This window comes from Rhinolophus sinicus, chromosome 17 (genome assembly GCF_057876585.1).
Source record: "Rhinolophus sinicus isolate RSI-liver-muscle chromosome 17, RSI-T2T, whole genome shotgun sequence".
NCBI classification, from domain to species: domain Eukaryota; kingdom Metazoa; phylum Chordata; class Mammalia; order Chiroptera; family Rhinolophidae; genus Rhinolophus; species Rhinolophus sinicus.
The window spans coordinates 62,963,353-62,989,492 of NC_142517.1; the positions used below are offsets into that span (position 1 = coordinate 62,963,353).

At 35.4% G+C, this 26,140-nt stretch overlaps 1 protein-coding gene and 1 pseudogene across 4 annotated transcripts in view; both read left to right on the forward strand.

The window, feature by feature from the left end:
• The window catches only part of POLQ (DNA polymerase theta), a 126,581-nt gene that overhangs the window by 71,316 nt on the left and 29,125 nt on the right, over positions 1–26,140 (forward strand). For 2 of the 4 annotated variants that reach the window (XM_019729623.3, XM_074331249.2), the window contains 9 exons: positions 1,962–5,068; positions 6,929–7,072; positions 8,106–8,302; positions 12,448–12,688; positions 17,276–17,469; positions 19,541–19,675; positions 20,941–21,115; positions 23,561–23,687; positions 24,289–24,410. In XM_019729623.3, coding sequence (XP_019585182.3) covers positions 1,962–5,068; positions 6,929–7,072; positions 8,106–8,302; positions 12,448–12,688; positions 17,276–17,469; positions 19,541–19,675; positions 20,941–21,115; positions 23,561–23,687; positions 24,289–24,410 — 4,442 coding nt within the window. Of the gene's footprint in view, positions 1–1,961; positions 5,069–6,928; positions 7,073–8,105; positions 8,303–12,447; positions 12,689–17,275; positions 17,470–19,540; positions 19,676–20,940; positions 21,116–23,560; positions 23,688–24,288; positions 24,411–26,140 lie in introns of those variants that run through there. The other 2 variants (XM_088794220.1, XM_019729624.3) reach the window with 2 other exon arrangements.
• Positions 5,082–5,997, forward strand: LOC148754807 (ATP synthase F(0) complex subunit C1, mitochondrial pseudogene; annotated as a pseudogene).

A 26,140-nucleotide genomic window follows, 5' to 3' on the forward strand; every position in this document is an offset into this window, starting at 1 on the left:
ATGAATTTTCCTATAGTCTCTGTTTTAAATATAACCCATTGATTATGATATGTAGGGGTTTTGTTATTATTTCTTAGAAATTATTAATTTACTTTTTTTTCTTTTTTGCTATTTTTTTTTATTTTGTGACTAGTTTCTAGTTTTATTGCATTGCAATCCAGTAGTGTTGTTTGTCACATTTCTACTTTTTGGAACTCACTAATGTTTTCTTTATGACCTACATATATGATCAATACAAACTAGGTGTAGTCTCTATTACCGTATTTCCCCAAAAATAAGACATAGCCGGACAATCAGCTCTAATGCATCTTTTGGAGCAAAAATTAATACAAGACCTGATATTATATTGTATTGTATTGTATTGTATTATATTATATTACATTGTATTATAAGATCTGGTCTTATATTATAGTAAAATAAGACTGGGTCTTATATTAATTTTTGCTCCAAAAGATACATTAGAGCTGATAGTCCAGCTAGTTCTTATTTTCGGGGAAACACGATACAAGGGTAAAGTGTTTGAAATGTAAACAGGGTCAAATATGTGGTGATAGAAGGAGAACTAACTGTGGGTGGTGAACACACAATGTGATATGTAGATGATGTATTACAGAATTGTACACTTGAAGCCTATATAATATTACTAACCATTGTCACCCCAATAAACTTTAATTACAAAAAATGTTTGAAATATATTCATAAATTCTCCCTTACTGATGATGTTCATTAAATCTTCTTTATTCTTATTTATACCCCCCTCTCCCCCGTCAACCCTTCATCTGTCTTATAATGAGAGTGGTTTATTAAAGTTCACTAATTGTTTGTATACTTCTTTCTTAGGAGGCCATATACAGTATACAGTTCCCTAAGTTCTTATATGTTTAAAACTGTTTTTCTATAATTTAATATTTGAAGCACATCTTAGCTGGATATAAATCCTTGGTCAACACTTTTTTTATTGAGGTTTTTGAAAATGCCGTTTCTTTGCACTGTGCTGTTTTTGAAAAATTTGATGGGAGTATGATTCTTTTGCCCCTCTAAATATGTAGGCCTTGAGATTTCTTTTCCATATTTTGAAGTTTGATAGTTTTACTAGGCATATTAGTTAGTTATTGTTATGAAACAAGTTACTTAAGAACTGAGTGGCTTAAAAGCAACAGTGAATACATATTCAGTCCGAGTTTCTGTGAATCATGACATTGGGAGCACCTTTGCTGGTGGTTCTGGTTTGAGTTCGCTCATGAGGTAGTAAGTAGTAAAGTTGTTGGCCAGGACTGTAGTCATCTGAAGAGTTGACTTGGATCTGCTTTTAAGGGGATTCGCATACACGTTGGCAAGTTGGTGCTGAGTTCTCCACCTGAGTTTCTCCATAGAGCTGCTTGACGCCTTCATGCTGTGATGGTTGGTCTCCCCCAGTGTGAATGATCCAAGAGAGAAAAATGGAAGGTGCAGTGTCTTTTATGACCTAGCCTTGGTTTTTTAGTTGTTTTGAGTGAGAGGCTAAAACAGTCCCTATCAGTCCACCTTAGTAACTCCCTTCCAATTTCTGCTTTCTTTTGAAAACTCTCTAGTTCCTTCAAAGTCTGGGGTTCATATTATAAAGGAGGATTTGTTTTCAATGAAAGTTTTTGACTCACTTATTTTAGCTTTCCATTTAAAACTCTGCCTTAGGCCTTCCCTTATTATGCTATTTAAAAATTGCAGAATCACCCATCCCTTCCTGGTGGTACATTTGTTGTACACATCTGTTGTCACCAGTTGACATAGAATGTTCTTTAATATTTGTTTGTTTTCAGATTTCCCCAACTAGAATGTAAGCTCTAAGACAGCAGATATGTTTCCCTCTTGTTCAGTGCTATTTCTTCCATTTTCAGAACAACTCAGATTGATACTTAATTTATTTGTTGGATGATGAATGAATCAATGCATTAGTTTATTTCTTTTTTTATCCCCTTGTATAGTGCCCGAAAGGCAGTGGATGAGGAAGAGGAAGCAGTTGAAGAACGTCGGAATATGCACACTATTTGGGTGACTGGTAGAAAAGGTTTAACTGAAAGGGAAGCAGCAGCCCTAATAGTGGAAGAAGCCAAAATAATTCTACAGCAGGACTTAGATGAAATGGGAGTGCAATGGAATCCACATTCCCTTTTTAATTCTGATACACACTCATTGACCAGCCGTGAGTCAGAAGTAAAGGAACACAAAGTTATATCCCAAACTAAGAGTTCTTGTAAAAGATTAACAACAGAGAAAAAAAGTAACACAATATTTAGTGATTCTTCTGTTAAACATTCACCAAATACAGGGCAAGATTTAGATAAAAACGGAGAGCATACAAATTCTTTTTATTATCAGGATGGGAATCAACAACGTCAGGTACATTCGATTTCCAGAGCAAAAAAATGGACGTCCTTGAATATAAGTAAAGAGAAGCTAGGAACCTCTCCAAATGAGGAAAAAACAAGTACTAAGAAAATTGTTCAGAATCTCTCATCTGAGAAAACAAAAAAGGAAGCTTTGAATTGCAGTTCAGAAAAACTGGGTACCACCTTTCGATCTTGGAAACACAGTAAGCATCTAAAACGATCCAGATGCAGTAGCCCTGTGAAAGACTGTGGAAAGCGTAGAACTGATTTACAAAAACAGACTGTATCTAATCCTGTTCCTTGTGAAGACTCATTTACCTTAGATGAAAAGAATATGGAATTTGGAAGTCCTGGGCCATTTGCTAAAAATGTATCTTTCAGTGTTGAGGGAAAATATAATAAAACATCATTCCCATCACAAACAGAACAAAGTTGTTCAAGGAAGAAAACAATAAATAGTGGTATTCTTGTTGAGCATTTTATCACAGGATCCCAGAGTGAAAAACAGCCTTGTCAAGCCACTAGTGTGGTTAGTGAAAGTGGAAGAGGATTAACTGTTGTGGAGTCAGAAAAAATAGATGAAGTGCTGATACAAAATGATTCAAAAAAACATAATATTTATGTGAGACACCATGATATGCATCCGATTAACCAGTGTACTGAGAAGCAGTCTGATAAACAGACAAACACTTATACTAAACAGAAAAAAATAATAGTGACGCAAATGCCCTGTGAGATAGTCAGTGGTTATATGACTAGAGACTCAAAGGCTAGTATTAGCGAATGTAAAAGTGTAAAGTTTAATGCTGAGGAAAATAAATTAAATAATCTTCAGGTATCCGGAGATAACATAAGCAGTACTGATATACCCAGTGGATTACATCTACCAACTGAAGCATTTGGTAAATCTGGAGGCCAGCATAAGAATTTTGTAAATCCTTCTAGAATTCAAGAAAAAACAGATGCTTATGCAGCAAACAAAAATAATTGTGTTTCTGGCTTAGGGTTAGTTCCTTGTGATTTTGAAGATAGTTTCTACCTAGATACACAGTCAGAGAAAATAATACAACAGATGGTAACTGAAAATGCCAAACAAGAAGCAGCAAAGGACACCAACCTGGCAGCGGAGATGATGCGGAAGAGCCTGGGCACCCAGGGCTCAGTGAGCTCTTCTCAGAATGACATTTACTTTACCTTTCCTGGTGACCAGCGTTCTCCAAGAGGGACAAATATAGACCGTTTGGAACCTACGACTCTAGGCACTGTGAAACGAAGCACTGATTCACATGGGGTTGATATCCTGACTCCAGAAAGCCCACTTTTTCATTCTCCAGTATTATTGAGGCAAAATGGCCCTTGTTTTAAAGGGAATGAACTTTCTGTTACTGACTCCCAATTAAATAGTTTTCTTGAAGGTTATCAAACACAGGAAGCTATGAAACCAGTTATATCTCTAGTTCCTCAAAAGAGAACTCCCACTGGTGTAGAAGTAGAATGTCTGCCAGTTCCTGAAACAAGTTTAAATTTGAGTGATAGTTTATTGTTTGACAGTTTCAGTGAAGACTACCTCATTAAAGAGCAACCACCTGGTGTCCAAGCAAAAGAACCCCTTCCTTCTGAAATGTCAGACCATTTCAGTGATTCTTTGTGTCTGAAACCAGAGGACCCAATTAAATCAAATATGGATGTGAATCAAGATAATCAGCAGCAGTTGACTTGTTTCAGTGATGAGTCTATTGTATTTTCAGAAATAGATTCTGTTCAGATGGTTGAAGCTTTGGATAATGTAGATATATTTCCTGTCCAGGATAAACATAATACTGCAGTATCTTTTAGAACATTAGAACCATGTAAACCAGTGGGTAATGATTATCCCCAAAGAGAAGTAATTGAAGGAGATGAAGATGAAAAGTCTCAAGGATCGAAATTAACTGGCACAAAACAAAATAATTCATTAATATGGTCAGGAGAATCATTTGATTTAAGTCCAGGACTGCAAAGGATTTTAGATAAAGTGTCCAGTCCTCTAGAAAATGAACAGCCAAAATTAACCACTACAGACTTGTCTAGTTTGAAAGAAAAAAACAGAGAGTTAAATGACAGACAAGAAGTAGTTTCAAATTTGGAGTTAAATCAAGTACAGCGAATTTCATATTCCCCTAATATGGACATGAAAAGCAAGATTGAGGCATTTGCAAACAATGCTATTCATGGTGAAACCCCATCCCTCTTGCCTTGTAAAGAAAGCTATACAGTTGATGATAATGGACTCATTCCTCCTACACCCATTCCAGCATCTGCTTCTAAGCTGGCATTTCCAGTTATTTGTGAAACATCTTCTGTAAAACTTTGGAAAACTAGTAGTGTTTTACAACCTGGTGAAAATTATTCGTTTGGCTCACCTTCAGCTATTAAAAGCCATGACTTAAGTCCAGAGAATAGAAATAATGTAAAAGACAACAGTCCTGTTGGAGACACAAGTTTTTCACTGCAGTTATCACAGGATGGATCACAGTTAACTCCAGCCTCATGTAGTTCAGAAAGCTTGGCCATAATTGATGTAGCAAGTGACCAAATTCTCTTTCAAACATTTATAAAGGAGTGGCAGTGCAAAAAGCGATTTTCCATCTCACTGGCTTGTGAAAAGATCAGTAATTTGGCATCTTGTAAAAGTGCTACTATTGGTGGGAGGTTTAAGCAAGGTAAGAAATTTTATTTTTAATTTTTTCACATTTAAATGTAAAATAGTAAACTGAGAGGGGACAGACTTTTCAGTATTGGATATTAAACGTAATACATTTATTCAAAGCTTAATAAGTTTCTCTGATGTGGGTTTACATGTAGAAGAACCTTATTGTCCAGCACAACTAGGTTAGTAATTGTTGCCTTCTGGTATGAGAGATGGGCAGCCCCAGGACCCCTGGGTGGGAGAGCTGAGCAGTGAGACCAAGGGTGCAAGTTGGGAGACTGAAAAATGCAGACCACCAAGGCACAACTCATTCCCCTGGCTCTGACAGACTGTTATACCTGGGTAATCAGGCCTGTGTCTCTCTCCTTCTAAGTAGGCCCATCTAAACAGCCTTCCTACAGCAGCTCCCCTATGTAGGTGGCTTGTCAGGAGTTCCAGACCCTTGCTGTCTCCTGGGACATTGACACAGTGGTCAAGCTTATTGCTGCTGGGGCCACCACAATTGGTGCGACTGGTTCAGGGGCATGTATTGGAACATGTCTGGAAACTAAAACAGCAGCTCTTTCTCCTATGTCATTGTGGTCTGTGCCCTTTCTGAGGCCACGGGGTGCTTCCGTTTGATGGGTGCCGTCCTCATCCTCTTCACTTTGTGAGGCTCTGTGGAGGTCACCTACCTGACCCTGTTACTTCAACTCCAGACCACACCTGGTGCTAGCATGTGCTAAGCTTTACCATTAAACAACATTTCTCTAAAAAGATCACACACACACATATATATATAATACATAATATGTTATTATATAACATATAAATATTAAAATATAAGCTTGTAAAAATTAAGATGTATTTTCAATATGGATCATTTTATCATATATTAATAGTAGTAACGTGATGGCTTTTATTAATCATCAGTACTCATGAATTATTTTCTATTAAGTGGAAATATTCATTTATATAATCACAAAAGTACATAGCAAACGGTCACTATATTTTTCACAATGTACATTAGCTACATTTTCCCATATTTATTTCATGTAGAACTTGTAACTCCACTGAAAGGCATGAATCCTATGCTGAAATGTTGATCCCAAAGCGTCACTGACCTCTTCTAGGTTTTGAGAATTGAAACTTTTGGTCAAATAATGCTACTATGTATATGTCTGTCTTCATGAAAGTAAGAATTTTGTATCATGGGGAATAGCTGTATTCAGCTTGACAGCCTGTTGTGGAAATCAAACATTTGATCAGATTTCTTAAATCTCAGTATTTATTAATGAATTTGTTCGTAAAGATTTGAGGCTTGACTGATCTTCAGTTTCTGGAGCACATGACAAGTTTTATGTCCTTTCAGTGTTGACCGGTATGTTCCATTTTTCATTCAACAGACAAAATTAAGCACATTTTCTGTGCTAAAGTTTAGAAGGATCAAAACGTTCACTTAAATTTAACAAATATGCACTAGTTATTTTCCAGGTATTGGGGGTATAATTATAAATAAAATAAATTGGTTCTTGGCCTATGTCTTTATAAAATTGGGGATGCATTATTTTAGAAAAAATGTTAATTCCAAATATAAAATCAGACCTAATTCTTCTCTAAGAAGTAGGGCTCTTGATTTTTCTGGAGTTTCTTAGTGTTCAGAATTGCTGAGTTCACTAAAGAATTTTTGTAGTGCACAAGTGGATTTTATTTCTATTTGAGTTATAGTAAGCCTAGAAAAAATTTACGTACACCTAAAAATGACTATTTAAAGAATGCATATTTTAGGAATTTGGAAATTTGCCTGTCAAATAGTTATTATCATTATTTTGATGTTCAGTTTAATGGCTTTATTTTTAGATATTTTTAACTATTTCACTTTTGATTTATTTAGTTAGCTCACCTCGGGAAACCCCCATTAGAGATGATGGATTTCCTATTAAGGATTGTGATGACATCTTGGTGGTTGGACTGGCAGTATGCTGGGGTGGAAGAGATGCCTATTACATTTCATTGCAGAAGGAACAACAGCATTCTGGTAAGTCACCACTATTTGGGAAAGTCACCATATAATTTTAATGTAGCCTCTATTATGATAGTATTTGTTGAGAATACTTTTCTGATATTTATCTAGAATTTATTATTAGGATTAAAATTTTTGTCTTTTGGACAGTGGGTAGTGTGTATATTATTTCATAAGTTAAGTAGAATAAATGTTTTAAGAAACACCACTCTTACTCCCCTCAGCTTGTCACATGGGGCTATTAATACTATGTTTTCTTCTTGGGGGTAGTGGAGCATCAGGGATGCCTTGGCCACCTTGAGGGTTTGCTTTTGAAGACTGGATGATAGCAGTGTCTCTTCAGGTTTCTTTCCTCCTTATGACTGGGTCTGGAGCTAATCAACAGGCAGTGATGACCTAGCCATCTATAGTAGTTGAATTACACAGCCTTGGAGAAGTCTTTGAAATTGAAAGGATATGATCTGGAAATACCTTATGATTATAGTTGTTGGATACCTAGCTGATTGAGTGGTTTTAGACAGGAGAAAAATTAATAAGGGAACATTTTAAAGGATGCTATATAATGTCTTTTCCTGAGTAAGCATGAAATATTTTCCATTGTTTTGTAGGAAATTATGTTAGGGTGAGTAGTTACTTGAATTGCTTTTTTTAGATATAACATTTTACATTCCTACTAACTCTATCTTCAAAAAGAGTTCCTTTGAAATTCATTTGAAAATATCTTTTCTGTCTTTAACTCTTCATTCTGAGGAATGTAAATTTATTTTTAGAAATCTTGATATTTAGAATTTTCTCCCACCTAATTAAATAGAGTGTTGTAAATCATCTAGTCCAAGCTGCAATTTTTAGACTACAAAGTACTTCATCTACATAAGTATCCCACATGACCTGGATAAGGTCACATTGAATTATTGGTTACATGGAACTAGTCCTTTTCAGTCTTATTGAGTCTTTTTCAGCCTTTGCATTATCGATTCTGCTTCATATGAATGCTTGTGATTTTTGCCTTAAGACTATGTTTTTGTTTTTTGTTCTTTTTTTTTAAAAGAAATTAGTGCAAGTTTGGCTCCACCATCTCTGGATCCAAACCTGACTGTGAAAGACAGAATGTGGCACCTTCAATCCTGCTTTCCAAAAGAATCTGATAAAGAACGTTCTGTTATCATCTACGACTTCATCCAGAGCTATAAAATTCTTCTTCTGTCTTGTGGCATCTCCCTGGAACAAAGTTTTGAAGATCCTAAGGTTCTACATCTTATTTAATTTTCACATACTTAATTTTTAAAAATTTAATGTTTAGGGTTAATTCTTAAATGACTTGCTATTTATTTCGCTCCAATAATGCAGCTTCAGTTTTTTAGAGTAGTTACTCCTTATGCAGTGATCTCATCCACCCAGAAGAGAATATTATGCACCAAATGCCTCAGTGTAGATAAAAACAGATGTCACAGATTCCAAGCACTGAAGTTTATACCTTTCCTCAGAGGTATTTAAAATTTTCATTTTGGTAGTAAGTTCTAAGTTTTCTATCGTATAGTAAATTAGAAGTGAAAGGAGAACCGTCAGATTTAGATATATTAAATATCCATGAGGATAGAGGTAGAAAACAGAAGTGTGTTGATATAACAAGTCAAAAAGAATAGTAGTTAGGAGCCATTTAGCATAGGCACAAAGCACCTTTCTGGCCCCTTGATAACTTTCCTATATAATAGCAAAGTATGATACACTCTTCATAATGATGACTCTGAGTTTTTAAGGAAAGGGTAATGTGTGTTATTGTAATATACACTTAACAGTGTAATGCATTTTCGGAAGACATTTATTTACAATACCATAGTCCTCAAAAGGATATATTTTCCCACTGTTGATAGGGAATACATGAGGCGTGTGGAATATTAATTTTAAGTTGAGATATGATAGTAAAGCATGTCTTCAAATGTCATTTCATTCATCGTTGTTTTGTTATAACATCGATGAGATGACATAGAAACTTAACTCTTGTTTACATCAATTAGCCTATGGTGAAATTGGTTTTATTATGCATCATTTTGCCTAAGTTGCAGAACTGATAGACAATGTTAAGTGAGGACTTACTATACTTGGTTGTTATTATCATATAATCAATAATAATATGATAATTTTAGTTTCGTAGTTTCTTTAGCTTTTTTGGCAAAGATTTTCAAAGGCAGATTAGATAAGCTAAATATACTATTCTTTTTTATACTTCAAGCCAGGCTTAGTTTATATGTGATAAATCCCATGTAGTTTCTAAACTAGCTTTTACTGGATATAAAAGGTTGTCACTTAATTTTGATGTTCCAGAATCTAAAATAAGAATATGGGTAATATGAGCTTCTCATTAAAACTACAGTAGCATCTCAGATTTATATACCTTTTTCACAAACTATTTGAAATATTTCATAATCGGTTTTGTTAATCAAAACAATTTTGATGTAATAAGATCAACTATTAATTTATAAAATCTCACCTTTATAAGTTTGGCAACTTTTACATTAGACTCTTTTATTCAATACCCCCCAAAGGGTTCTGATCACCAATTTCTAATGTGGTGGGGGAACTTTCCCCACCCCTCCAACAATTCTGCAGGTATCAGCTGGGTATCCTGCAATGCAACTCAATTCTGACTCTATCAACTTGGAGATAGTGTCAGATCCCACAGCTTAAGGGCTCAGTCCCGCAAGATTCCCAGTACCCCACTTCAGACACCAGCCACAAGCCCAGGTTGTTATCTGTGCTTCTGGCCATTTATAAATGTGAGATTCCCATGACCTCCCTTCCCCCTCTTTGGTTTTGATTAATTTGCTAGAGCAGCTCACAGAATTCAGGAAACCAGTTTACTCACCTGATTACCAGTTTATTACAAAGGATATTAAAGGCTACCTACAAATCAATAGGTAGATGAAGAGATACACAGAGGTGGGTATATGGGAAGGGGCCCGGAGCTGACAGTCCCTTCCTTTCCCAGAACCTCCATGTGTTCACCAACTCTGAAGCTCTCCTAACCCAGTCCTTTTGGGTTTTTATAGAGACCTCATGACTTAGGCATGATTGATTTATGTCATTGGCTATTAGAGATCAATTCAATCTCCAGCCCCTATTCCCCTCCCAGAAGGTCAAGGGTTGGACTGAAAGTTCCAACCCTCCAATCATAGAGTTGTTTCCTTGACAACCAGCCCCGACCTTTAGGTAATTTAGGGGCATTACAAAAGTTACCTCATTAACATAACAAAAGACACTTGTATATTCCTCACCACCTAGGAAATTCCTAGGGTATTGGAAGCTCTGTGCTAGAAATGGGGACTGGGGAATGAAGGCCATATATATGTTTCTTATTATAATTCAGAATATTACGCCCTCCTTTAAAACTGCATTCTTAACCTACAAAAGAAGTAACTGAACCATTTAGTAATTGTCAGAATTATAGACAGGGCTTAGATTTCCTCATTCTAAATCCAGTTTTGATCTGCTAGATCCAGTGTTAGAAACTACAGATCTTCTAGTGTCATTGGGAAGTTAAAAATAGCAATCAAATCACCAGTTGGATGGTCATTGTAATAGGCCCTCATCCTGAGGGGAAAGCCTAGAGGCTTTCTAAAACTCTGGATATGAACTTTTAATGATAAAACATTTATGTCCCACTGCTTCCTATGTTGCAAGAATTAAACCTAAAACTACATAGGCCCATCTTTGTTATAGTAGCCTAGCCAAAGTCAGCCTTAGTGGAGAAGAGTCCATCTGCATTTTCAGAAACATGGCTTCATTTAGCTGAGAGGCATTTGATTTTAAGCCTACTTCAGAAGGTCAGCAGGAGCATTGCAGTAATGGAAAAATTTGAAGGCCATTGGTCTTATTAGAACCAAAAATGAGTCCTGGTAAAATAATCTTTTTTTTCTTCTCCTGGGAACACCACTGAGCGAGTATTAAGTGAAAATCAGTGAGATTAGAAATGAATTTTCATTTTTTTCTCCTTTTTTTTCTAATTTTATTAAAAAAAATTTTTTTTAGACTTTTTTTTATTTCATGTGCACAAAACAAAGTAATACGTAGACTTTTATCATTTATATCCCTCACACTGTGTCAACCCCCCCATCCACTATCCCTCTGACATCGCACACAGCCATTACATTTCCACTGTCTCTATTCCTAATGCTGTACTCTGCTTCTTGTAAGTGTGTGTGTGTGTGTGTGTGTGTGTGTGTGTGTGTGTGTGTGTGTGTATATATATATATATATATATGTATAACTATATATATATGTAGTTGACATTCATTATTGTTCAGCTTCAGCTTCAGGTGTACAGTGCAATGATCAGGCATCTACATCATCCCTGAGCTGGTCTCCCTAATGAGACAAGTGTCCATCGGATACCCTACAAAATCTTTACAACATTATTGATTACATTCCCCAAACTAACTTTCGTAACCCCGTGGCCATCTTGTGGTTACTGACTGTTTTCTAATCCCCTCACCTTCCCCCTTATCCCCACCCCCCCTCCCATCCAGCAACCCTCAGTTTTTCCTCTATGTCTCCAAAACTGTTTCTGATTAGTTCATTCACTGATTCTTTTCTTTAGATTCCACATATAAGTGAGATCATATGGTATTTGTCTTTCTCTGTCTGACTTATTTCACTTAACATAATGTTCTCTAGGTCCATCCATGTTGTGGCAATTGGTAAGATTTCTTTCTTTTATGGCTGCGTAATACTCCATTGTATAAATGTACCACAGTTTCCTAATCCAGTCGTCTACCGATGGGCATTTTGGTTGTTTCCATGTCTTGGCTATTGTGTATAGTGCTGCAATAAACATAGGCGTGCATAAATTTTTTTGAATTAGAGTTTTGGATTTCTCTGGATAGATACCTTTAATTGAAGGGTGAAACCGAGAGCAACCGAGTCCGGGGCTCGTGCTGCCTGCGCTGCTCAGCCAATAGACCGACACAGGAGTTGGGTCATAGGATAAGTGTTTATTGTCAGAGCACCGGTGATCTGAGAAGGCAGTGGGTTAACACCTTCAAAAACTGCCTTAACATTCTCAGACCAGCTTAAGGTATTTAAAGGAAAATCTGGGCGTTCCTCTAGAGGCTATAGGACAGTTCCGGGGGTCTGCATGGAGCCTTCCCTCTGGCAATGTGGTCCTCCCTTGGCATCAGCAACCCAGGAACAATGATGGGAGTAGCCTGGAAAGAATGCTAGGCCATAGAGATTGTGATCAATAAGCAGAAGGGTATTAATCATGTTTCAGGGTAATTTTCTAAAGCAGGGAACTGGGACAGGGGCCATTCCAAGCTCAAGCCACAGGGGGACAATCTATTACAAAGCTAAAGCCTTTGTAATCAAGAAAATATTCTCTTTGCTGTCGCATTCAGGTGGCGTGCTGGTTATTAGATCCAGATTCTAAGGAGCCGACTCTTCACAGCATAGTGACCAGTTTTCTTCCTCATGAGCTTCTACTCCTAGATGGGATAGAGTCTGGCCAAGGAATTCAAAGCCTGGGACTGAATGTCAGCACTGAGCATTCTGGGCGATACAGAGCATCTGTAGAGTCCATTCTCATCTTCAACGCTATGAATCAACTCAATTCATTGTTAAAGAAGGAAAACCTGCAAGGTAAAAAACAAAGTTCCTGGCATTTTTATGTGGTTATTGACTGGGGACAGTTATGGATTTAGCCACTCTTTATCACAGATGGATACATTTTTTATACTTTTTATGCAAACCCTAGCTTTGGATTGTCCAATACAGGGGTCAACAAACTTTTCTGTAAAAGATCCTACATATTTTTGGCTTCGCAGCCCAGATGGTCTTAATCACAAATATTTAACTGCTGTTGTAGCACAGAAGCAGCCATAGACATTATGAAAATGAGTGTTCCAATAAAACTTTACAAAAACAGGCATCTGGTCCTAGTTTGGCCATAGTTTGCTAACCTCAGGCTCTACTATGATGAAGAGAATTAGTGATGCTTTATTCATTTTTTGCTTATTTTATATTTGAACTTCATCAAATGATTTTTATTCACGCTTAGAACATATCTTTCATGGATTTAAAAAAGTGACTGTTTTCTTTTTAGAACTTTTAGCAGTTATTTTTTCAGCAAAGGATATTCACGTGAATTTTTTTTCCCTTCTGACAAATAGCATGGATTTATTGTGCAGTCAGCTGGCCTAGACTGAGTACACTGACTTCACAGAAGATAACATATGCTTGTGGTAGAAATGATAAAGTGGAACAAAGTTGGCTTTGTTCCATTGTGAGAAGACAGAAACCATGAATTTATCGCCTGATTAATAAATACTAGAAACAGCAGACTGATGAATTCACACAGGGTTTGAATCTGGGCTGCATCACTTTCTAATGAAGGACCTTGGGCGAGCGATTGAAACTCTCTAAGTCTGGTTCTTATAATGTTGTTATGTGTATTAAATGAGAGAAAATTTTGTAGAGTGTTTGCCACAGAGGAGACACTCATTGTTGTGTTGGTTGATTACCATTATTATTTTTACTGATAACACAAGCCCTCTGTGCTGATAGTAATGTTCTCCCCAGCATCACTGGGTAGAATTATACAAAGACCAGACGGATTTGTTTGTTCATAGGAGACTTGCTTAAGTGATGTTAATTAGCAGCTCTTGAACAGGCAGTGAACTGTTTCAGACTCAGCTTCGCTAAGGAAATGTAGGCAGGCCAAGGCTTGGGAGTGTGTGGCCCACTTGCCATAGGACTTCGTCTCTGTTTATGGACAATAATGCTGAATGAACACAGCTCTCTTTCCTTCCCGGTCTGCCCCCAACAGGTGTCCTGGATAGTCTTGTAGTTCCCAGACACCAACATTTGGTGATAGTGATATGGATTAGTCTGTAACTTTTTATGGACATTTGTTGCCCATTGTCAGATTTATAAGCTTTCTGTATCTTTGGGAAGGGACTGTGCCACTACTTAAAGCCGGTTTTTCACCTATTAAAAAAAAAAAGAGGCTATGGTTTTCCTTTCCAGAAAAGCACAAGAAACCCTCAGGTTTGTTATTTTATAACTTTCACAATATCAGTGTGCCTTAAAAGCTCTTTTTTTCCCCTGTAAATTTTCCATTGTCAGTGACAAGAAGGTGATTAGTGCATTCTTGTACAGTGTTAGTCTTTTTTATTCAAGTACTCCATAGAATTGATGTACATTGAGATAAGGGAAGTTTTGGAGAGAATGTGGACAGTTGTCAAATTATGTTCGGAAATAATTATTTCAGGATGTGCTTGTTTATTTTAATGGACCTCCAGAATCTTCATCTTTTTCTTTTCTCATCTTCTTGCCTACTGGGTGGGCGTTTTCTGGCAGCTGATTTTCTCCCAATAGAGAACTGATTTTTGTTAGGGTGTGAATAAATGTGTCTTTGCTCAGTGTGACCCAGGACAATGTATCCTGTCCTCTTTACATGGATCAGTTAGGTCCTCTCTAGAGAGGTCTGAATATATATGAGATGATTTTCTAGGTATGGAGTGAGTTGGTTCACTCTCTTTTAAAAGACCGCATCTGCATAGATTTGTATTAACCATAATCTTTTTTTCATGTACAGTATCATCATTGGTCCATGTATGGTTTTATTGTTATTTATTTATTATTCTTTTAATAATATATTTTAATATTTAATAACTGTTAACTCACACTATCAATAAATTAGACATACTCGTATGTGTCTACCTGTGTGCTTCCCCTTTCTTGCATATCCCAAGTTTTATGTTTATTATTCCCTTATTTTTTACTTAAATTTTGCTTTTTAATTAAAAAATTTTTGGCATATATATGTATATATATATATATAAGTCAAAACAATATATTATTTAGATTTGCTTGTTTTTTACTTTATAAAATATTCGTCACACTGGGACTTGCTTTCTTGCTCAGCATCATGTTAATAAGATACATGCATATTACCTGTATCTATGACTAATTCACTCTCACTGCTGTGTAACATATCACTGTGAAAGTGTGCCAAAATTTATTTATCCATTTTTTTCTATTGATTTGGGTTGTTTCTAGTTTTGTATTATTTTGCGATAACAAGTAGTTCTGTATAAATATTCTAACACATATAAGTGTCTCCTGGTACATGTGGGCAAGAATTTCTTTTAGTTTAGAATTGCTGTGTCATAGGAATGGGAATATTTAACTTTGTAAGATTATGCTAAATTGTTTTCCAGGTTGGTTGTAAAAGTTTACTTTCTAAACAGCAGTGTGAAAGAAATCGTGCTAATTCATACTGTCTCAATTTTGCCAATTCAGTGCTTGTAAAACAACTATAATTTTCCTTTCTCATACTTTGATTTTGGTAAAAAAGTTATTCTAGTTTCATTGAACGAGTGAGTTGATGAATATAACCTCTTTTTCTTTTAGAAGAGTTTATGTATTACAGAAATAATGTGTTCCTCGAAATTTTGGTGGAATTTACCTATAAAATATTTCTTTGTGGAAACGTTCTTTACTACTTTATTTCTTTAATAACTAAGATTATTCCTATATCTTTTTGATTATATTATGATATGCTATATTTTTTAAGAATTTACTTCTTTCATCTAAATTTTCAAATTTATTGTCATAAAGCTATTGCTTATGTTTTCTTTTTTTACATTTCTGATTTATCTGTTATCTTGTTTTTCTTTCATAATACTTGTTTAATCTCACTAGAAGGCTATCAAATTTTTCCATCTTTTCAAAGAACTAGCTTTTGATCTTTCCTATTGTTTTTGTTTTCTATTTCCTTGATTTTTGTCAAATTTACAATCTCTCTTTTCTTCTAGTTTCCCTGACTTTATTTTGCCGTCCTTTTCTAAAGTCATGTTTGACACTAAATTTATTACTTTTCAAATCATTTTTACTTTTCTAATTTAAGTACTTAAGGCTGTACATTTCCCTTAAAGCTCTACTTTCATTTTATCTCACAAGTTTTGACATGTAATGTTTCATCATTTTATCCTAAATATTTAAGAATTTCTATTATGGTACATTTTGACTCATAAATTACTAAATTTATGATTAGTTTTTTTTTAATTCCCATATATTTGGAAACTTTTTATTTTGTATTTCTATTGTTACCTTCAAACTTAATTGTATTGTGGTTAAAGAATATGGTTGTATGATACCCATTCTTTAAAATTTTTTGAGTTGCTTTGTGACCTAAAACCTGAATTATGGTATAAATATTCTATGTATATATAAGAGAATGTATATTCCAATTCTGGATGCAGAATTTTATAAATGTCTTTTAAGTCAAGACATTTATAAAATTCTGTTGTTTAAATCTTCTATATCTAATTTTCCCTGTAGTTCAGTCAACTTTGTATATTTTGAGACCATTTTATTAGGTGCATACATGTTTAAAATTTATTTATCTTCCTAGTGAATTAAACTTTCTATCATTATGTTGTAACCAGCTCTACCACTAATATGATTTTTATTCTTAGTCTATTTTCTGGGACGAATATGGCAGCATCAACTTTCTTTTTATTAATACTTGCCTCATGCATATATTAAGAGGCATCATGAATATCCAAGAGCAGTATATAAATGCTGGAACTCAGTATATGGTATCTCTCAATTCTAATCTTTATATATTGTATCTTTGAGACTAAAATTCCAATGAGCATACTGGGAAAACTGATATAGAATGACAACTCTGTAGATAAATGTCAGCAGACAGAAAAAAACTCCAATTCTTATTTCTGAAATGTTCTTTACTCCTTGGTAATAGCATTGGAAAATATGAAACCTCCATCTTTAGTTCTTTGTGCAAGCATGCATACCATGGGAGCATGAATATTGGAAATAATGTCAGGGAATTAATACTTTGTAGCAGCTTAGCATGTAAGATGGGCTATCTTGCTCTTGCTAAGAGTAGAAACATTATTTTGGGAGAAATGCAGTCTCTGGTAATCCAGACTGTTCGTAAGATTGCCAATTCTACTCTGCATAGACAAAGATAGTGGTCTAGTGCTTAAGTGGAAAGTGCTTAAGTGGGGTAAAAAGGTATCTTTTATGCCTTTCATTGTTGGTTTGAGAACACTGCTCAGGAGACCGAATCTTGAAGCATAGTTTGGGTAGCAGCATCTCTGGATTTTGCTAGAAAAACTCTATGTGTGTTTAGATAATAATACTAATCTAGTCACTTAGCTGGTGAATTAATGTTTTAGTTTTCTTTTTCTCTTCCAGATGTTTTCTGTAAAGTGGAAATGCCCTGTCAGTACTGCTTGGCCTTGCTAGAGCTAAATGGAATCGGCTTTAGTACTGGAGAATGTGAAAGTCAGAAACACGTAATGCAAGCCAAGCTGGAGGCAATTGAGACTCAGGCCTATCAACTAGCCGGCCACAGTTTTTCCTTCACCAGTTCAGATGACATCGCTGAGGTTGTGTCATGGGAATAGGGAATTTAGAAAAGAAATTTTTAGAGTTAAAAATGGTTTGTGTGCATGCATTTCTTAAATGTGTTTACCTAAACATCAAAGAATAGTTAAAAATGCAATTCAGTTAACCAGAATACTTTGGAGGTAGAGTATTCTAACATCTAATTTATAAGTGATATCTGATATTTAGGAAACAGGAAGGTAGTAAAGAAGGGTCCTAGAGTGTATGTTCCAAGAGAAGGAGATTTGCCTGGAACAGAGGAGGCACTCAGTAAATATTTGTTGAATGAAAGACAGTTGCATAATAGTTGCATAACAGTGTAGCTGTTTCTCCATGAAATTAGCCATTTTATGGACTCCCACCCCTTCCTCACCCCCAAATGCTTTTTTGGATTACAAAATTAGATATTTTTCTCAGTTGTTAATGAAAAGGGGATTTTGGTGACGGTTTGCTTTTTAAACCCAATTAAGATTTTTATCATCTTATATGAATTTTAACATAGTTTACTCTTATTTTTATTTTCAAAGGTTAGTGTTCTATTATTTCCTCTCCCCACACTCCTCAAAGAGTGGCTGGGTTATTTTAGAGAGGTTACAAATGTAAACTGGGTGCTTACACTTGCTTTATGGCATTGAAGTCGTAGGGTCTTCTAGATGTGATTCAAGAATATAGGTAAAGATCATAGGCTTTAGAGCCAGATTCATGGGTTTGAATCCTACCTCCTCCATTTATTAACATGACCTTGGGCCAATACACCATCTCTTTATATCTCAATTTCTTCACCAGTAAAATGGGTTATGCTAGAAAAACCTCATAGATTTGGTGTGAGGAATAAAGGATAAATGTAAAACACTTAGAATAGGGCCTATCTCATAGTAAGTGCTCAATAGATGTTATGTGTACTCATAAAAATGCTCTTTATTAAGCCTTAGAATTCTATGTTTAAAAAAAATGAGGAACTTTTTTTCTCTTACTCACGTGGTATATTTGTATTGAATTCAGTGTTGCCTTTTTAGTATTTTTATATTTTCTTTTGAGTTCATTAGCCAAGAACTCCGCAAGCCAGTACCTAGCAGAAAGCACATAAAATTACACAGGGAGCTTATCAAAAATATAGAATCTCTGGATTTCAGCACAAGTAGGCTTGGCGCAAAGGCAGAATCTGGGCTCTTTTCACTCAGATCGGTACTAAATTATGAGAGCCATCGGCCTAGGTCAAACTCTGAGCTAGAATAATAGGCCTTTATTGTTATTGGCTTGTTCCTAGGTCTTCATGTTAAAACAGAGGTTTAAGGTACTCTCACAGTTTTACACATGACTATTTAATCCTTGGTAATTTTAAGTTGAATCTTTAGATCAGACAGGATATTATTGCTCATCTAGAGGTGCACTATCTAACAGAGGAGCTACCAGCCACTTGTGACTATTTAAAATTAAATTAATTAAAATGAAATAAAAGATTTCAGTTTAGTTCCTTATTTGTGCTGGCCACATTTCAAATGTTCACTAGCCATATTGTGGCTAGTGGCTGCCATATTGGACAGTGCAAATACAGATCATGTCCATTATTGCGAAAGCTCTTTTGGTTGGCACTGGTCTAGAGCAGGGATCAGCAAAGTACAGCTTGTGGGACAGATGCGGCCCTGTTTTCGTCATTGACCCTCTGAGGGGCTTAAGCGATTGAGCAGCCAAGTTGGTTACCACATCAAGTGGTATTCAGGAGTGCTCACAATCCTCAGAGCCACCCAAAGTCTCTGTATCAATAGCTTGTCAGTTCTTCAGCGCAAAGTATACATTCCTGCGTTCTTGACTGTTTAAAAGCATGGTGTTGTATTAATCTGCTAGTGCCTAAATTAGGGTATGGACAGCCTACTTCATATATAAATTGTCATGGCCATTATTTATTAAATGCATTAATTCCAAATTGTCCCCCCTCCCCCCAAAAAAACCCAAGATTCTTCCAACCCATATTAAACACTATAGGTTGTTTCCCCAAGTAACTTTTAAAAATATTTTCTGCATGACAGTATTTGAGATATGATTCTTGACTAAAGAAGCATTAATTTCTTGCAGGTTTTATTTTTGGAATTGAAGTTGCCACCGAATGGAGAGATAAACCAAGGCGGCAAGAAAACTTTGGGTTCCACCAGAAGAGGGAATGACAATGGACGCAAACTGAGGCTAGGAAAACGGTTCAGCACTAGAAAGGTGCTCTTTGGGGCAGTCACAGGGCAGAATCTGAACTACTCTTAGCACTTTGATGTCTTCAAAGAATGCTGGTGAAATCAAGATCCAACATAGCCCACCATTTGAACTTACCTACAGAAAAACAAATTGGTTTGTGGTTTGGCTGCCCACAATAAATGTGGAGATATTCCAGCATGGAAAATGTGGACCATAATCTGAATTAGCAGTTGTGTCCTTCCTATCATTAAAATGGTGTAAAGTTTTGCAAACTCAGGCATATAGACATCATTTAATTATCGGCATCCACTACTCTTGGACTTCCAGTACAATATAGTTTGTATAGTTATTTGAACATGAACAAAGGTATGGAAGATGTTCTTTTTAATATAAAAAGAAAAAATAACAGCCATTATAAATAAAACAGTTTTTTTTTTTTTTTTTCCAATTCCAGGGCAAAAATAGTAAACTTTCCACGAGTGTGTTTTAAGACTCTACTCTGCTGATTTCAAAGTAAAATGCTAATCACAGTCCATGGAAACTGTATGCATGGGAGAGAAGAGAGAAAGGACTTAATTTCACATTTTTATTGAATGAATTTTCAATGGAAAAATAAGGGTAGAAAGTACAGCCACAGCAGCAGTGGAAAAAGCAGTCTAAGTTGCAGTCCATCCTGTCGAATATTGACCCTAATATCATTAACTATGACTGGCCTGACCTAGGGGTGCTTCCACAGCTTCATTCTGTAGCAAAACTTTTTATTTGATCTCACTGTCTCTTTTAACTCACACGTTTCTATTCTTTAATGGTTCATCAAAAGTCTGTAGCATAGAAAATTCGAAGTTTTAAAGATAAATGTCTTTTAATTTCCTTAATACAGAAACCATGAAAGTATTAGGGCAATAAAGGAAAAAAAAACAACAACCTGGGAAACTTTCAATCATCTGAGGAATGGAGGAGGGAAATATACAGGACAAAGACAGATGCTATAAACTTGTGGGTGGGGTGTGGGGGGACAGTTACTTGCTAAGTTGACATGTCATTGATTTTTTTTTTAAAGGTAGATCTAAATTGGTATTATTCAGTATTGACATGTTTGCTTTCAGTAATCTATAGTTATCGTAGTTTTATCGTGGTTGTTTTCAAAAAACCCAAACAGTAATTTTGAGTTGTAGATACAGAAGTTAATAACTTTAATTTGAGAGTGTGTTATTTACCTAAAAGAGATTCTAGTTTGCTATGGAATTTGGATTAGAATCGAATCTTACCTCATTATGTTTCTTTGGCAGGATGTTTTAAATAAATTAAAGGCATTACATCCTTTACCAGGCTTGATATTAGAGTGGAGAAGAATCACCAATGCTATTACCAAGGTAATCTTTCCCCTGCAGCGGGAAAAGCGTCTGAATCCTTTTCTTGGAATGGAAAGAATCTATCCTGTATCACAGTCACACACTGCTACAGGTAATGAGAAATCTTAACTATGGATAATACCCAGTTTTTAAAGAAAAAAACTTTCATATATATTTCTGTGATCACCAAGGAATTCAAATGTCGATCACTGGGTTCAATGAAGTTCTGTAATCATTTATGAAACACATATTATACTACATTCAAAGCATAGATGGATACAGAGATGAAATTTAGGAAGATACAGTTTATGCTTTCAAGTACTGTATAGAGTAACTGTGATGTCTGAGACGTGCTTTTGATGAGAGTATATCCAGGAGTTAAATATCTATTTGAGTCAGTGATCTTATTTTGGTCCCAGCCTTCTCTGAACATCTTAAGATTTTGTCTGAGTTGAATCTCACTAGGTGTGCGGGTCATCTTTATAATAAGTGAGAATCTTATTTCATTCAATCAGAAAAGAAAGCTATAGAGTCCTCTGCATGTGTCACAGCCCTCTTGGAATAGGTATGAGTATAACCTAGTGAGGAAAAAAGCATTCTTTCTCTGGTCAGTGCAAAACTCTAAATATTTGCCAAATGTGGCGTGTGGTGGAAGAAAAGGCAGCTTCAAGTGCTTCATAGAGGAGGCAGTTTAGATTGATGGTCTAGAATCTGGGCTTTGATGTCACGGTTTGAATGCTGGTGCTGCGAATCTTTAGACAAAGTCTTGAACCTCTCAGTGCCTAGTTTCCTCATGATAAAACAGGGGAATAGTCCTACCTCCCTGGATCATTCTGACGATTACATAGGTTAATACATGTGAAGTGTTTAAGAGGGTGCATGCCCTTAGTGTGTGTCTCATTATCAGTTGTTGCTGTTATTAAGGATGGAGTCACCATGAGAAGCTGCATTGCTCTTTGCTTGCTTAGTCTTTGTTCTAAACAACTTCCCTTTTCCTTCTCTATTTAGCTAACCTCTTGGTCCTTCCTAGCCATTTCTTGCCTTGTTGGTTTTTCACTTTCATTTTGAAACGTATGCTGACATATGGTATTAGTGCTGACATCTGGTATAGTGCTGACATCTGTAAATTTATGTAAAATAAATCCTTGTTGGTGAAAAAATAAAATCAACCTAGAGTTTCAGAGGTGTTGCACATTTATTTGTTGCTATTAAAGCTGAAAGTATTCGTTTTCTTTCTTTTCCTAATTGGTTTTTATCATATTGTGCCTACATTTAAAGAATATGTTGGAGATACAAGTTTACCTAAGCATAGCAAGGCTGTTTCCTTATTAGAATTCATCTCTATGAAGCTACATTTGTGTTTTATAATTTGTGTCTGCCAATGTTGCCTCGTTAATTTAAACAATAAACCTATTAAGTATTATTATAAAAGACAGTGTCCTAAGGCAGAAAGAAACTTAGATTCCTTCCTCTGCTGTTTGTTAGCTTTATCACATTCAAAAGGCCATTTAATGGTAATAAGTATATTAATATCTATCATTAATTAAGCACTAATTTTTGTTAAAAGCTAAATAACAAAGACATAATAGCAGGGGTTAATTCAGAAAAACAATACTCTAGGTACTTAAAATGTCTGATTCATCAATAGAAGATGAAATTATATGTGGTAGCTAGTAGAGAGTTTGTTAAAATGAAGGGTATAGCATTTAACACAGGATTTTGTGTCACTATATGTGTATTATAAAAACTGCAAAAAAACAAAATCCATTACAACTTTTTTGGATAATGCTTGTTTTCTAGAAAAATTCAACCAATAAATAAACAAAATGTAAAACATTTTGGGAGAAATAAAGGCTATAAGCATTTAAACAAAGTTTTTTGTTTCCTAGAAAATTCATTAACCACCTGATTCTATTCTCTAGCTATGCCAGTGTTAGCACTGATTTTCTTGATGAGTGATGATGATGATGATGATGATGAAGAAGAAGAAAATTGGCCAGGCGATGTCTAGAAAGTGATGTTTCAGTCCCACCTCTCACTGCTACTCCATCTCCTGCATTAGCTGACTCCTCTGGCCTGGTGTCCCCTTTTCAGCACTCAGCTGCTCCTTTCCAGATCTTCTTCATTGTATCTTGCGCATTCCTGGCATTTTAAAGGCTTATCTGACAGTCATGTCTCCTAGGATCCATTTGATTAGTCTTTACTCATTAATATGACCACTAATATTTATAGTGCTGACATCTGGTATTCATTTTAACATAAGAATAGTTCAGTTTATCAAATTACTTCTTATTATGGGCTTGTTTTCTAGAGGGCTAGGTAACGTAAAACATTGTAGCTGATTCATTCATTCACTTACATTGCGATTGCTCTTGTACTTATTTTATCATTGTTAAACACATGAACACAATGAAAAATATTTCATTTAAATATGTTTATTTGATTTTAACAATAATAGAGTATATATTTTTAAAGACAATTCAGAAATGCAATTACTGTTAAAATACATGTCAGATTTCTCCCCCTGATTTTATGTTTTCATTCTGTTTGATTTTAGGACGAATAACCTTTACAGAACCAAATATTCAGAATGTGCCAAGAGATTTTGAGATCAAAATGCCAACACTAGTAGGAGAAAGCCCACCTTCCCAAGCCATAGGCAGGGGCCTACTTCCCACGGGCAGGTAGACTGTTTCTTTCTATTTGTGTTAATATCCTTTTGTGTGAATGGCTCAAAAATAGCCTATTGGAAAAAATAATGAAATTAGTTTAATTTTCTGTTTCAGGAATAGACATTTCTATTCTAGGCATTATCCATGTGAAACCCTGAGTCTGTCTATAAAGAAGCTAGTTGATGAAAGCCTGGAAACCCGGGCCACTAATTAAATCAACCAGCACAATGTACTTACTTAAGTCAAATTAACTAAAGGGAAGAGTTTAGCAATGTCAGGAACATTCCTCCTCTTGCCCTCCCCACATACACAAAAAGGGAAGAAAAAACACAGATAATTTATATTAGGTCAAAGAGATTTGCTGAGTTGAGCTAAATGTCAGTGAATTATCCCAAGTAGTTTGTAGGAAAGGCTATTACAGAAATGTCTTACTTCCTATTTAATTGAATTGTTTGCTAAAATGTAAACCTAGTATCTTTGTTAAGCTTTAAGCTGAGTTTCAGATAATAGCGTGTTTAAGTTTCTTAGATGAAAATATTTACTGAAAAATCAGACCTTTTTCACATATTTGAGACTGCTTCGTATGCAGCTAATGATGTTGTTTGCATGACAGAGGAAGAAATAAAAAGGGTTGTGGCCTGAACCCTGGGCACCAGGCACAGATGGAGGAGAGAGCCTCAGACAGAGGAATGCCATTTTCAATCAGCATGCGACACGCCTTTGTGCCTTTTCCAGGTAAGGTTGCTGATGCTTTTTGAGCTTCTCATTGTTATGGAAATGTTTTTCAAAGCACTGGTAAAGCCTTCATTAAAAGACTCAGAAGTACAGTCTGCATTGGTCCCTTCATCTTTTTTCTCTTCTGTGTAGCCTGTTTTCCCCTTTATGTTGCTAGGTTTATAAAAAGTCAGTCATCACTGTCTTCATGATCCGCTCTTTGAGAAACTTCTGTGGTGTATGCTCATTGGTAGCAGCCTGCTGAAACCATGCTATCCAAGGTTATTGCAAACCTTTTTAGAAAATCAAATAGATTTTTCAGTCCTCATTCTGTTTGACTTTTGTACAGCATTTGTCACTGTTAATCAACGCTCTCTTTCCTTAGTTTCTCTCCCCCCATGACTTCTAAGGGCACACTTTTTTTTTCCCCCTCTTCCTGACTTGTTTTGCATTTTGTTTCTTCTCCTCTTCTTCAGATGGCTGCTTTCTCTTACATGGGGAACCCCAGGCCTATCCTTCTGCCTTACCTGTCCTCAGTACTCTACCCATAAACCTTTTGTCATCAAAAGTCATGATCTAACTCCTAAATCATCCCTACTATTAGTATCATGTTTGCTCTTTTATGTTTTGCCTATTGGTAGGTCTGTGTCAGAGCAGTTAACTATGTGAATTTGAATTCTGTCAAAAATGTATATTCCAAGAGTGAATTCAGGTCTATGATAGTATAACCTGCTTGGCAAATTTCAGTTTTGCTTTTTAAGTATGAACTATTAGCTTATTATTGCTGTAACCATTTTTAAGTATTCAGTTCTGTGGCATTAAATACATTTGCGTTGTTGTGCAACCATCATCAATATCCATCTCCAGAACTTTTTCATCTTCCACAACTGAAACTCTACCCATTAAACACTAACTTTCCCTCCCCTACTCCCCAGCCCGTGGCAACCATCATCTACTTTCTGTCTCTATGAACTTGACTAATCTAGTACCTAATATAAGTGGAATCATACAATATTTGTCGTTGTGTGCCTGGTTTATTTCACTTAGCATAATGTCTTCAAGTTTCATCCATGTTATAGGTCTTGTGTCAGAATTTCTTTTCTTTTTGAGGCTGAGTTATTTATTCCATTGTATGTATAATCTATACTTCATTTTTGTTTATCTGTTCACCCATCAATTCCTATCTGAGCAATAAAATTGTATTTAATGCAATAATATTTTATACTGCCTTTGTTTAAAGTTTTTTTAAAATTAATTTAAATTAAATCTATATGGGTTCAATCTGAAAATTTCTGCCATTTAAATGTAGTGTTTAGTCCATTTACATCAACGTAATTATTGATATATGGTTGGATTTAAGTCTGCTATCTTGTTTTTTGGATTTTATTTGTTCTATGTGTTCTTTATTTGTTTTTAAAAATTTAAATGACTATTTTTATTCAATTTTATTTCTCTATTATTTATTAACTATACGTCTTAAATATTTTAGAATTTACTATATGCATCACATCATAGTCTATCTTCAAATAATTTTACACCACTTCATCCACAATGTAAGGAGTTTTTTTCCATTTCCCTTTTCTTTTAATAAATTTAAACTTTATGACTACTATAAATTCTGCTATATAGTTATTGTTTTTGCATTAAACTGTCTATTATCTTACAAGGAAACCAAAAACAAAGAGTGTCTTTTCTGTCTGTCCACTTCTTACCATCTCTAGTACTCTTCGTTTCTTGGAGTCTCCATCTAT